At 37.9% G+C, this 13,167-nt stretch overlaps 1 protein-coding gene across 11 annotated transcripts in view; it reads right to left on the bottom strand.

Moving 5' to 3' along the window:
- ralgps2 (Ral GEF with PH domain and SH3 binding motif 2) overlaps positions 1–13,167 on the bottom strand; it is a 385,220-nt gene that overhangs the window by 93,042 nt on the left and 279,011 nt on the right. For all 11 annotated transcript variants that reach the window (XM_052010754.1, XM_052010760.1, XM_052010755.1 and 8 more), the window contains 2 exons: positions 2,555–2,692; positions 2,370–2,460 (listed from right to left, as the gene is read on the bottom strand). In XM_052010754.1, the coding sequence (XP_051866714.1) occupies positions 2,370–2,460; positions 2,555–2,692 (229 nt within the window). The remainder of the gene's footprint in view (positions 1–2,369; positions 2,461–2,554; positions 2,693–13,167) is intronic.

Raw genomic sequence — 13,167 nt, 5'->3', positions numbered from 1 at the left:
CTTAATGGTAGGACTCTTGGCAGTGTGGAGGATCAGAGGGATCTTGGAGTCCGAGTCCATAGGACGCTCAAAATGGCGGCGCAGGTTGGCTCTGTGGTTCAGAAGGCATGTGGTGAGTGCGTGGAATGGGCTGCCGGAGATGGTGGTGGAGGCTGATACGATAGGGTCTTTCAAGAGACTGTTAGGTAGGTATATGGAGCTGAGTAAAATAGAGGGCTATGGGTAAGCCTGGTAATTTCTAGGGTAGGGACATGTTCGGCACAGCTTTGTGGGCCAAAAGGCCTGAATTGTGCCGTAATTGTTCTATGTGTCTGAAGCACACAGAAGCCCAACAAAAACGGCAGAAGGAGCACATCACCTCTCCAACTACATAACCTGCCTGCCCCACCTGCAGCATTATTTGTGAATCCCACATTATATCATCACAGAACTGGAATAGGAGGGAAAGTATGTCATCCTCTATCCTGAGGGACTGCCAAAGAAAGGAGAGAAAGGGCTCATAAGAGATGAGTAACATTTGTGCCACGGAACTTTCAACTACATCTAATAAAAGAAAGTCTAATCACCCACCCTTGAGTCTGTTGTCATTACATTCTCATCACCATGGATCTGCCACATAAATATTCTGGCTACAAGAATAGGTCAAAGGCTGTGCATCCTGCAGCAAATGACTCATTTTCTGCTAACTCAAATTCTTTTCAACATCTGGAAGGCACAAGTCAGGAGTATGATAAAATACCTTCCACTTCCCTGGATGAATGCAGCTCCACCAACATTCAAGAAACAACACTATCCAAGCAACTGGCTTGATTGGCACAATCCATCATCCCAAACATTCCAACACCAGCACATAGAGTTTGTAATGAGTACCAATGAGTGCACTGCAAATACTCATCTAGGCTACTCCCACAGCATTTTTCAAATCTCATTCCCCATCACCAAGAATTATAAGGGCTTTTGGTGTACATGAACCCCAACACCACCTCTAGGTTTCTCTCTAAGTTGCATACCACCCTTACTTGGAAATAAACTATTTCTTCATCATTGCTGAATCTAAATCCTGCAATTCTGAGTTAACAGCTTTGTGTGATTACTTAATAGAAGGACGACAGCAGTTCAAGGAAGTGGCTTACCACCATTTTATCATCAGCAATTAAGGGTGGGCAATAAATGTTGGTCTTACTGGTGGTACTCAGATGCCAAAAATGAAGAGAAGTGTTCATATGCCATCAAAATAGGTTGCAAATGGCTCAGGTCTCAACACTGATCCCTGAGTCAATGCGCTAGTTAGAGCCCGGATAAAAAAATAATCTGGTTAACCCAACACTTATCCTGAGGAGCTGTACTCATGTGCTGCAACCTCTTACATGGTATGTTTTGTGTGATACCTGTCTTTTGGAATTCTGAAAACAACATATTCAATGGCTCTCCTTTTTCTATCCTGCAAGATGCATCTTCAGAGACTCTAATAAATTTATAAGACTCAAGTTTCCTTTGATAAAATCATCTTCATTCTGGCTAATCATGTAATGTTTCGCTGAGGACTTTATCTGACTTTTCTGCAGCAGAACTCACAAACCAAACCAATCACACTCCTGATTAGAGCAATGAACTGCAGTGCACAAAGAGATATTTATGTTGAAAAGGAAAAACACTCCACAGATATGATTCAATGGATTGAATTTTTTTTTAAAAAGAAGTATTAGAAGTTTTTGTGCCGCTGAAGCTGTTCCCCCCCCACCCCCAAAAAAATGCCAACTCATGTTGGCAAATTACTGAAATTAATAAAACTAAATATTACATTTCTGCAATTTTGTCTGTCTTTATCCACAAATCAGCCACAATTTTTTGAAATTCAGCCAGCAATTTAGTAGGCCTTATATATAAATATATAAAAGCAGCTGGGTCTCCAGTTTAACTTCTCATCCAAAAACACAACATTCCCCACAGTTCTGAACATGTGTATCAATCTAAATAAAATATTCAAAACTATGATTTGGTTGTGTTCCACTCAGACGGCTTATTTGCAAGAAGATTTTTAAATGAGGAAAGGAAACCATTTAGATACTGTGATGCTTTCAAAAACACTGAAACCCAGTTGTGTTTCCTCCACAGGGTGACAAAATTAACTAATCAACAAAAATTTGCTTCAGGAAGTTAATGGACTTGAGAATGGTTAACAATAAACATCTTTCAGTATATACCCATTACATTATCCTAGCTGCTTTTGTTAGAACATACTTCAGTGTTCAATTTCTACCTTGCTCAAGAAGAATATGAACATCAGTGGCTTTTACTGCATGTTAAATGACTTAGTTAGGAAGGCTTATTTTGAAAGGAAAGTCAAATTCAGAAGCAAGAAAACCTACTTGTAATTGTCATCCTCAACAAATTTCTGAAGTTCTTCTATGTATCGCACTGAATTCAGGTATTTCTGAACATGAGGCAACAAAGGGATATCTAAAGAAAACAATGCATCAAAAAGAGAGAAATATCAAACATTTTATTGGGGAATTAAAATTAATTAATGGAGGAATTTACTCAAGAAACTCACCATAATCACAAGACTGCTGAAGATCAGAAATGATTCTCAAAATATTGTTCATTAGGTTCGATCTTTGTTCACTCTCAATGATGCTGTGTGTGGATGGGTATGCAGAGTCAATATAGGTCAAATCAGACAAATAAATGCCTGTAAAATATAAAGGATAAAAAAGATATGATGAACTGAAAATAGGCAAACATCAAAAAAAGTGCTGAAAAATTTAGGGAAATTAGAAGTTGCACTTCGATGTGGACATGGGTGTCAAAATAGAGAAACAAAGATACACAGATTACATCCTTTTTCAATATCCAAGTTATCAACAGAAAATACAGCAGCTGATGACATAAAATCAAACATCTTACCAAAGTTTGATAAACTTACTGATTCAACCATTTTTATTACCCACCCAAAGTAATGCAATATAGTCAGAGTTATTCAGCATTGAAACAGCCCAATCAGCCGACCATATTGGTGCCGATCAGTGGCACCCATTTGTATTAATCCTATCTTCCAGTACTTGGCCCATAGCAAGGCCTGTAGTCTTCTATGCCTATGTAATTCAAGTGCTCGTCTAGACACTTCTTCCACCACTCTCTCCAGCAGTGCATTCCAGGAGTGAAAAAGGTGCCCCTCAGTGGTGGGAACTCACCTCCTTCAAGAAATGGTTTGCAGAAATGATAAACTTAACACACTCTTCAGAGGACATTAAATGAGTATCATGAAGCAGAGAGCACAGAAAAGAGCTCTTTGGCCCATGAACTTCACTTTGATCATCAAGAACTCTATACATATCCATCAAGTACTACAGATTCTATCACTACACTCACATACTAAGCATAATTCATAGCGGCCAATTAACCAACTAAACTGCACATGGAAGGAAAGCACAGACCCCGGTGGAAACCTACACAGTCACAGCAGAACGTGCAAACTCCATACATACAGCACTGGAGGTCAAGTCAGAATTGAACATGATCACTGGAGCTGTGAAGCAGCAGCTCTTCAAGATGCACCACCATGCTATGGATGGAAACATGATTTTCATTCAAAAAAATTGAAGAAAGGATAACAGCAAACCTAGTGGCATTATAATGACCTGATAAATGTTCCGGTAGTACCAACCCACAAATGATCGTGATTTACAGGGCAGACTAAACAAATGACTTGACAGACAGTCCAGTAACATAACCAAGGAAACACGTTGAAAATTTAATTTTAAATATTACTGGAGACATAACACTATGAGATATAGGTTAATGTCTGCAACTTGTAATGCCATTAGCTCCATTGCAGAGAAACATAGGGGAGACTACTTCCCTAAGAGAAGGACAATAAAGTTATTCCCAAATTGCTTTCACTCATTTTCTATAAGTTGACTGCAGAACAGTATGGTGGGGGAATTACCCGACTTCAAAATAGATGGAGAATGGGACTGGAAGGCTAAGGAAAGCAAAACAAAATTTAATGAAAACAGAAGTTTATTCTCCTCAAAAAAGGGATCAAAATTTAAATTCTGCAGAAATATACAACTATTTTCAAATTGCAGTTTTTACAACTAAGAAGTTTCTCTATAATTCACAGGCAATTTTTGGTGGAGTCATCCAAGTTGTTGGAGATGATTCTGTAAGACCAGGATTTATGTTCACTTGGTTGAGACTGATTGGTCAGCATGAATTTGTGCAGGGAAGATCATGTCTCACAAATGTGATTTGAGTTTGCTTGAGGGCATAACCGAGGAGATTGATGAGGCAGTAGATGTTGTTAATATTGACTTCAGTAAGGCTTTTGACGAGGTGCCTCATGGTAAGCTGGTCCAGAAGGTTCAGGCACAAGGAGATCTGAGGCATGTTGGTGAACCGGATCTAAAATTGGCTGGGTAATAGGAGGCAGAGGATAGTGGTGTATGGGTGTTTTTTTCTGACTGGAAATGTGAAAGAAGTGGTGTATCACAGGGAATCGTGCTGGCATTTTTGTTTTACATGATAATATATATATTTATATAAGTGGATGAGAACGTAGGGGGATATGATTAGTAAGTCTGCAGATGATGCAAAAAAATTGGTGAGTCACAGATAATGAAGAAGGTTGTTTAAAAATACAGCTGGGCAGAGATCAGCTGGAAAGTTGGACAAAGAAGTGACAGATGGAATTTAATTTAGACAAGTGCCAGGCAATACACTTTGGGAGGTCAAGTTCTGGTAGGATATATAGAGTAAATGGCAGTGACTTTAGGATCATTGATGTACAGAGAGATCTTGGAGTGCAAGTCCATAGCTCTCTGAAAGTGGCAACACAGGTGGATAGGACAGTGAAAAGGGCATTTGGTAGGCTTACCTTCATAGGCTGAGGCACTGAGTATAAGAGTTGGGATGTCATGTTGCAGTTGTACAAAACATTGGTTAGACTGCACTTGCTGCAGAAGGATGTGGTGGCAATAGAGAGAGTAAGGAAGAGATTCACCAATGTGTTGCCTGGAATGGAGGGCTGTAGTTATGAGCAGAGATTGGATAGGCTGGGTTTATTCTCACTGGAATGTAGGAGGCTGAGGGGTGACCTTACAGGTTTACAAAATTATGAGGGGCATAGATAGGATGGATAATCAGAATCTTTTTCCAGGGCAAGGGAATCTAGAACTAGAGTGCACAGGTTTAAGGTGAGAGGGGAGAAATTGTAAGGAGATCTGAGGGGCAAGTTTTTCCACACAAAGAGTGGAATGAGCTGTCAGAGGTGGTGGTGGAGGCAGATACTGTTACAATGTTTAAAAGGTATTTGCACAGGTACTTGGATTCAAAAGTAGAGGGATACAGGCCAAGTACAGGCAAATGGGATTAGCGTAGACAGGCACCACAGTCAGCATGGAAGAGAAACAGGACATAAGGGCCTGTTTAGCTGAAGTATGTTTCTGTGATTTTGTGACTCCACACCAGTGCTGTAGCAAATAGTCAATAAAACAAAAAAAACAAGATCTCCTGTATTATCCTTTTCCCTTTTTTTCTCCAACTCTCACTTTACCAGAATCTGATGAAAACAGAGGATACCATCCCATCCAACATCTGTTCGTTTTACTACCTGCGTTTCTTCATATCATTTCAGACAAGCATGGAACCTTGAACTTAGCTGTTAATTTTGAATATTGCACAGTAATACAAAAACAGAGGCAGCACATTTGATAAATCTAAAATATATAGAAAGTAACAAAATCAGCAACTGCAGTTTTTGATTTAAGTGTAAATGAACAATCATCTGTTATTTCATTGGTGATTAGATCTACAAGTTGTTCCTAAACACAAATACATACAATTTCATAAAGATAATGGGCAGGATAAAATGAGACATTCAGGATTTCTTTTTCTTTGTTTTACAGGATGTTGGCGTTATGGGCAAGATCAAGATGTATTGCCAATCTCCAATTGATATCAAGATAGTGATATTGTAGATTGTAATTTCCAGGATTTGTGCCTTGGGGGAACTTGGCATTCTTGGTACTCTTCCCCTTCAGCCAAGTAATGTTCAGCCGAGAAGTATATAAACATATTCTTTTGAATGTAACTATTGAATATGCACATCCCTGGCATCATCTTAGCAAATGTCTTCTGCAACCTTTCCATAGTCTTAACATTCTTTCCAAAAACACAGTGCCCAGAAAACACAATACTTTAGCTGAGGCCCAGCCAACATAATTACCTTGCTTAATATCTGTAGTAGAGATAAATCCATGGATCCCAATTTCATTTTTTAAAGAAACAGTATACTTAATCTTCCATACCACCTTTAAACATTTGAATATACACTATCTTCCTGTTCCTTTACCCCATTTAATTCCAAAATATATGACATTATGGTTCTTTAAATAATATTTAATTTTCCCTGTGTAATTTCATCCACCCAATTCTCCAGTTTCTGTCTGCCTGAAGCCTGTTACCTACTGCTTCAGTTTTTATGACATTCCCAAATTCTGTGTTCCTCTTCAAACTTCAAAATTATGTTGTTTACCAAAGTCCAGATCATCAATATATATCCAGAACAGCAGTGGTCCGAAATACTAACCTTAAAAACCAATTGTTCTGTTTTGATGTTGCAATGCCAAATTTGCATAAACCATAAATGACACACAAGTCTTCGACACGCATGGAAATTGCAAGTGGATATCAAGAGGAGGGATAGGACCAATTTGGGATAAAGAAGGTGATTATTGCAAATGGAAGGCAAAACTGGAATACTGGCTTACCCCAAAGATCAGCAATGGGACTACTTTTATGTACAAATATTTCTAGACTTACAAAGGGTTTATCTTCCAGAATAACACTTTTTAAAGCAAAAATTTGTAAGTGATGAAGGATTTCCCATTAGTTTCAATGTAGACTCTGGTTGCATTCACTTAACAAGTGAAACCCACAAGATTCTGAGGGGGCTTGACAAGGTAGAGGCATCCTCTTGTGGGAGAACCTAGAACTGGAGGCCACTGTCTTAAGATATGGGCTTGCAAGTGGATAGCAAGGTAGTAAGACAGAGATGAGGCAATTTCTTTTCTCATTCAGCTGACAGTCTTCCTCAAAGGCTGATAAAAATAAAGTCTTCGTTAAAGCAGACTCTTGTTAAGCAAGTGGTTGAAAGGTAATTGAATGTAGTAGCAGACAGGAATAAGGACGAGATGAGATACTGAATGATGGAACAGGTTCAAGGAGTTGAGTGGTCTTCTCCTATTCCTAATTTATAATTGTTTTGCATGTTGAGGTGGCAGTAGGATGCGGTAGATTTATCACAGATGTTTGACTAATTGTGGTGCTGATGAATCTGAGCTTAACGGAGCTGGTAATGTTGAAGACAGGAGTTCTTCCCATGACTGTTCCTCGGTCACTGATGATTGAGCTCAAAGAAGTTGCCAGTGGACATCTGGATAGTTCTCTTCTTCATCTAATAAAGCCTCTTATAGCAAAGCATGACAGTTTACATCATGCAGTGACATCTAATAGTGCACTCCATGTTGAGATCATTGTCACAGAAGATGGCTATCCCTTTGTCAATGTGGAGAAGACCTTCAAAAGCCTCTTTCAAAAGCTGTTTTGGTGGCTTCTTACTCTGCCTGTGACCTCTGTTGCTCAAGCCCTAATAGATCCCCTAATAAGAGGTCTTCCTAGTCTACTTCATATAAACTCAGCCTCATGTCTTTTTTTTTAAAAAGATTTTTCAGATTCATAAACCTAAGGGGTTTGTGCACACAATCTGGCTACAATTTTCAGCAGACATCATTCACTGTTGCAGGGATTATGTCATCCCAAAAGGTACTAATGAAGTCTATGGTTATCTCGATACTGCACCACTTCCAAATGCTGGGTTTGTCAGTTCTGCTTATTTCTGAAATGACGTGCTTCATAACACACAGCAGATAGTGAGCCTTGAACATAGTGATAGAACATGGGTTGTAGCAATGATGTGGTGCTTGGGGACAAGAGAACCATATGAATGCTGTCAGCCATGTCTTCAATGTTAACCGTATGTCTGGGGCATTGCCGACAATGATCAAGGCTTAATGATTCAGGTTATTTCTCCCGTTCAATGTGAAGGGGTAGAGAGCTGCATGATAAAATATAGGAAGAGCAGTGTTGTCATTCAGGCTTTTTTGTGAGATCATTACACTTTGAAAGACTGGCCTCTGAGTGGAAGATTAAGAGAGGCTTAAGCATAGTGACCCTTGGCATTGCCTCCAAGCAAAAGAGCAAGGCCATATTTGGTTGCTTTAAAGCTTGGAATAGAATGCTCATTCCTTGAGATGAACATGTGGGAGGGAATCCTCTTTCAAGAAAGTTTTTCATCCATATTAACACTTGTTTAGGAGAATAGCCAACTTTCTTGATGAAATGTTTCAGCTCCTTTGGAAAAAAATTCTGCTACTATGGTATCTGCACTTGCTGCCTTCCCTGCAAATTAACATTACGTAAGTTTGCATACTTCTTGAAACATTCAAGCCAGCCACATCTGGCCTTCAAAGGTATCAGCAATTTCAGTAGATCCATCAGCTCCTCATATTCTTCCTTCTTGCCATAATAATTTTGCTTTCTCTTGGAGCATCATCACTCAGGAGTACATCCTAAGGACCTTCTAATCACATGCTTGAACCTTTTTCTGTTCCCTCCATTATAATATCTCTTCCTTTAATAATGCAAGATGCACTTCAAAGGTAAACATTCTGCTACAACTAAGAGGTCTGCTTCCAATTGTGCCAGAAGTCAATAGGTTGACTTTTTTTTAAACAGGTGCAGATGTCAAAGGACTGTGTAAGTAACTGTCCACTGAGTGATAGTGATCTTTGTTGACACAACCGTGCCACCTGGAATTTCAATTGCCCTTTATTGCTTATATTGATAGATCTCTCTACCCACTAACACAAAGGATTATTCATTAGAGTGGAAAAAAAATTAAATCAAGGACACCTAATTCCAGCAAGACAGAGCAGGCTTTTGGTATAGACCCTGAAGCTCAACAATTTGAAACTGTGATGAAGTTTCCAACCTGAATGAGAAAGTAGCGTGTGGTAGAGTTCATCTCCTTAAAATTATTATGTTGACATTCTAATAGTCAGTTTAATAGTTATATTCTGGAAACAAATCACTTGGTCCACTTGGGAAAAAAAGTTAAAAACATGCTGCTAACACTGTAGAATATACGGGGGAGGGGGGGAGAGAATGGATTTCACTAAATTACAATAAATCTTATGAGATCGACATGAATACAAAAACAAAGTCACCTAAGTCCATGTTCCCAATGACTTCTACATGTTACTACAGAAAACACTGCCACATGCAGTAATATCAGAGTCCTCCAATATCCAGTTGATACTGGATTATTAAGAGTGGAGCTAACCATCATTTTCAACAATCAGTGCATACGTCCTGAGCTCTCCAAGCAAATCATTCCAGGCACTGGGAAAAGAGCCAGTTCCGTTGGTTTCTGAAACTTTATAAATATTACAGGATATACAGTTGAGAAACTCTACCTCTACCCACTTAATGATTTTCCAATATGGCTTCCCTGTCTGCCAGAATATAAAGTGAGCTCAGTTTAGTTCCACATCACTGCCAACATCAAATAAATAAAAACTCTCCAAAATGTCTCACTTTAATAAAAGAAACAAAGCTCCACTTTACAAGAAGGTAAAGTTGAAACTGTTGCATAACAAGCCATAATTTAGAAAAATAAAATCAATGTGACCACTGAAAGCTTGATAAAACTACTTTGGAAAATTTGCAATGGCCATATCTAATCTTTCAGAGTACAAACCTGCTGGGTTAGTTTGAAAAGAATTCAAGAAGATTGAATTGGGACAATTGCAAAAGTAGATTTGAAGGATATTAATTGTGAAATAATTTGAATCCAACCTGTCATTCGGAAAAAAAAGTTAATTGGAAAGCAGAGAGAACTGTACCCATTAACCTAGACACTAAACATCAATAATAGAAGCCATAGTTTAATGTACATTTCACTATGGGTTCCAAGCCTTTGGTGCAGTAACACAGAAAGTACACTCAATCTGCATTATCCTCAGATCCATACTAGGTTGGTTCCAGGCCCCATCTCAAATTTTTTTTTTGCATAAACACATCTACTTACATGTACACACCTAGAACCATCATTATCTCTGTAAACATGATGATCAGTTTCCAGATCACTTGTGTCCCTTAGCTCCCTGCTGTGTGCTTTTCCAATAGAGCACAGTATTTATTTATACAGCTGTACATGGCCATTTCAAAACCAATCATTGTTTGGACAGATCAATTCATAGTCAGCTAATATCCTTGCTTTTAGATGCAGAGATGTTTCAATGTATTTATTAATAGACATTATTGCTTTTAGAACATTATATGTTGATTTGGGGGGTTCATTGGAAGAAACAGAAGGCCCTCGTGGCATCTGCATTTTTGTTATCCACAGGAGCTCTGTGACTCTATCCATCATGGATAATGAGGACAGAATATATCGGAAACATAGACAGCTCAAGGTGTACACTAGGTTTATTGAAGGTTCTTTTCAAACTGTGCCCACATAAACAACAACACAAGATCAAAGATGTAATTGAGTAATTTTTATTTAAAAATATATACTGCACAAGGATTCACTTTCAATATTACCGAAACAGAATTTATTGATCTGGACTCATATACCAAAGTAGATAAAACAGGCAGTGAGAAATGTATTTGCAAACTTCACCCAAAAGTAAAATGAAGGACATTACAAGCCAAGATTCAGGGACCAGCCATCACGTATACACAGTTGTAAAAAGGAAAAGTTTGAGTTCAAAAAGTATGCAAAAATATTTTTGGGAGGGAGAAATCAAAATAATATCATCTTTATGTTCTTGAACAATTGATTTCCAGGGAGAAAATTACGTTAAGTCAAGAGATAAAACTCAAAATCTTGTTAATGTTGCATTCCTCCGGCAACTCCCTCAACCAGGTTGCTCAAAATGATCAAACTCCTAGTACCCTTCTGATCTTCAGCAAGCAAAAAGAGTGAACAAAATAAACCAAAATAATTTGAGTTGTAAAATACAAACCAGGTTTGAAGAAAGTCAATATGACCACTGTGTAGGAAATCAATTAGGCAGAAATTGCTACAGGACAAACAATCAGAACTAATTTAGTTAGCTCTGTCTCCTACAGCACAGTAAACTATAGGTGCTCATGCATTGCACTAGGATTGCCAAGTTGGGCAAGATCCAAACATTTACTTTTGGCTTGCAGTCATCAGTCATGGCATTGGTCTTATTAAGCATAAAAGTGCTTTATATCAGGTGATTGTCACTTATAACCTTGACAGATAAACTTTATTAGATTAGCAACTTCACAGTAGTGACATGCATTTTAAGTTACATTTGGTGTCACCAACAGGCACATGCATCAGTTACAAACACTAGTTAGCAGAAATAAACATATAGTTCATAGATTCTCTCCTGAAAATATTTAAATTTTAAATTGCAACCCATACCTTATAAATATAGCTGTTAAAAACAGACTATATAATTTGGAATAAGATGCAACTGACTTTATGTCTCACACGCTGAAAGATGAATGTTGAAAAATATAGCAGTGAATCAAAAATAGAGGTCAACATTTTATCGCAAATTAAGCAGTAAACTGGTTGTAATGAAATTGGAAAGGATTTAATTCTTTAAAAAAAACACTGAAAATTTTAAAACAAAACTTGTCAGTGATGAAACTATGCAATAATTGTCCTAGTTTTATTTCTAGGCCAAGACAATGATATACTTGTCAGGTTCCTTGGAAGTAAGGAAAATTAAATTACATTTCATCTTTTAAAATAATACGTTTTTAAGGCAAAGTTTGCTATTGTCAGCAGATTCAGTTAAGAACACATCCAAAATTAAAAACGTATGGCCTCTTTGGTCATTACATTTTTTTCTGGAAGGCAGTTCAATAATTTTTTGATAAAGCTAAATAAAAGCACATTGACAACTTCTATTTTATGTTGCGATTTTCCAAAGTAATTTTCCAAAGAGAAACAAGATGGAAATTAATCTTTCCAGAATGTACCAGGAGCAGAATGCTAGAGATAAATAAGACTAGGTTTAGCATTATTTGATCATCACTAATTTTAATAAGATAAGTAAATGTATCAAAACAATTAATAATGATTAACCCCTCTAATAAAATGACAGTAAACCCAGTATTGAGATGTGGCTGTTCGGCTAGAATTGTACAAATCTATACACATATACCACATTGTAAGCTACAACATGAAGCAACAAAATGTTTCATTTTTAAATTCATTCTCACAAGCAAGACAAGAAATTACTGCCCATTCCTAAATCCCCTCTTGGTGGTGACCTACCTACTAGAAACATTCTTAATAAAGGGTATACCAAGAATGCCATTTGATAGAGTTCCAAGGTTTCAAAAATGTTGAAAGAACAATGATTTAAGATGATGCGAGATGGGGAGGATTAGGCAAAACAGGCAGGGCTGTTTCACACACTCTTGATTGGCTTTCTTGGCAGCAGAGTTCAATGATTTGGGAGGTGCATTCGAAGCAACAATAAGAACATAAGTAACTGGAAATTCAAAATTTTATGAATAGCCCCTCATGTCTATTCTATCATTCAACAAGATTATGGCTGATCTTTTTCCTCAGTGCCACTTTCCTCTTCTAACTCTACATTTACTGTTTCTCTTAATACCCAAAAATCTTTTGAGTCTTTCTTGAATCTACTCAACAGCTGAGCCTCCAAAGCCCTCATGTGTACAGAATTCCAAAGATTTACTGCACTCTGGGTGTAGAATTTTTTTCTCATCTCTGTCCCAAGTGGCCAGCCCTCATTTTGAGACGGTGGTGCCTGGTTCTAGAAGCCCTAGCCAAGGGAAACATCAACAGCTTTATCTATCCTGCCATGGTCTGTAAACAAAAAAATTAAGAACATGATGAGTCCCTTTAGTATAGTACACATTGCATCAGTGGTACTTTGTTGGTGGAATGAGTGGATGCTTAGGGTGCTGAATGGAATGCCAGTCAACAGGACTGATTTGCCCTGGATGGTGTTAAACTCTTAAGCGTTAATAATCCAAACAATATGAGAGTAGTCTATCACAACCCTGAGTTGCACCTTGTAG

Source organism: Pristis pectinata, chromosome 3, assembly GCF_009764475.1.
Source record: "Pristis pectinata isolate sPriPec2 chromosome 3, sPriPec2.1.pri, whole genome shotgun sequence".
NCBI lineage: Eukaryota > Metazoa > Chordata > Chondrichthyes > Rhinopristiformes > Pristidae > Pristis > Pristis pectinata.
The sequence above is the reverse complement of the archived record's forward strand: the minus strand, read 5'-3'. Positions and strand labels throughout refer to the sequence as shown.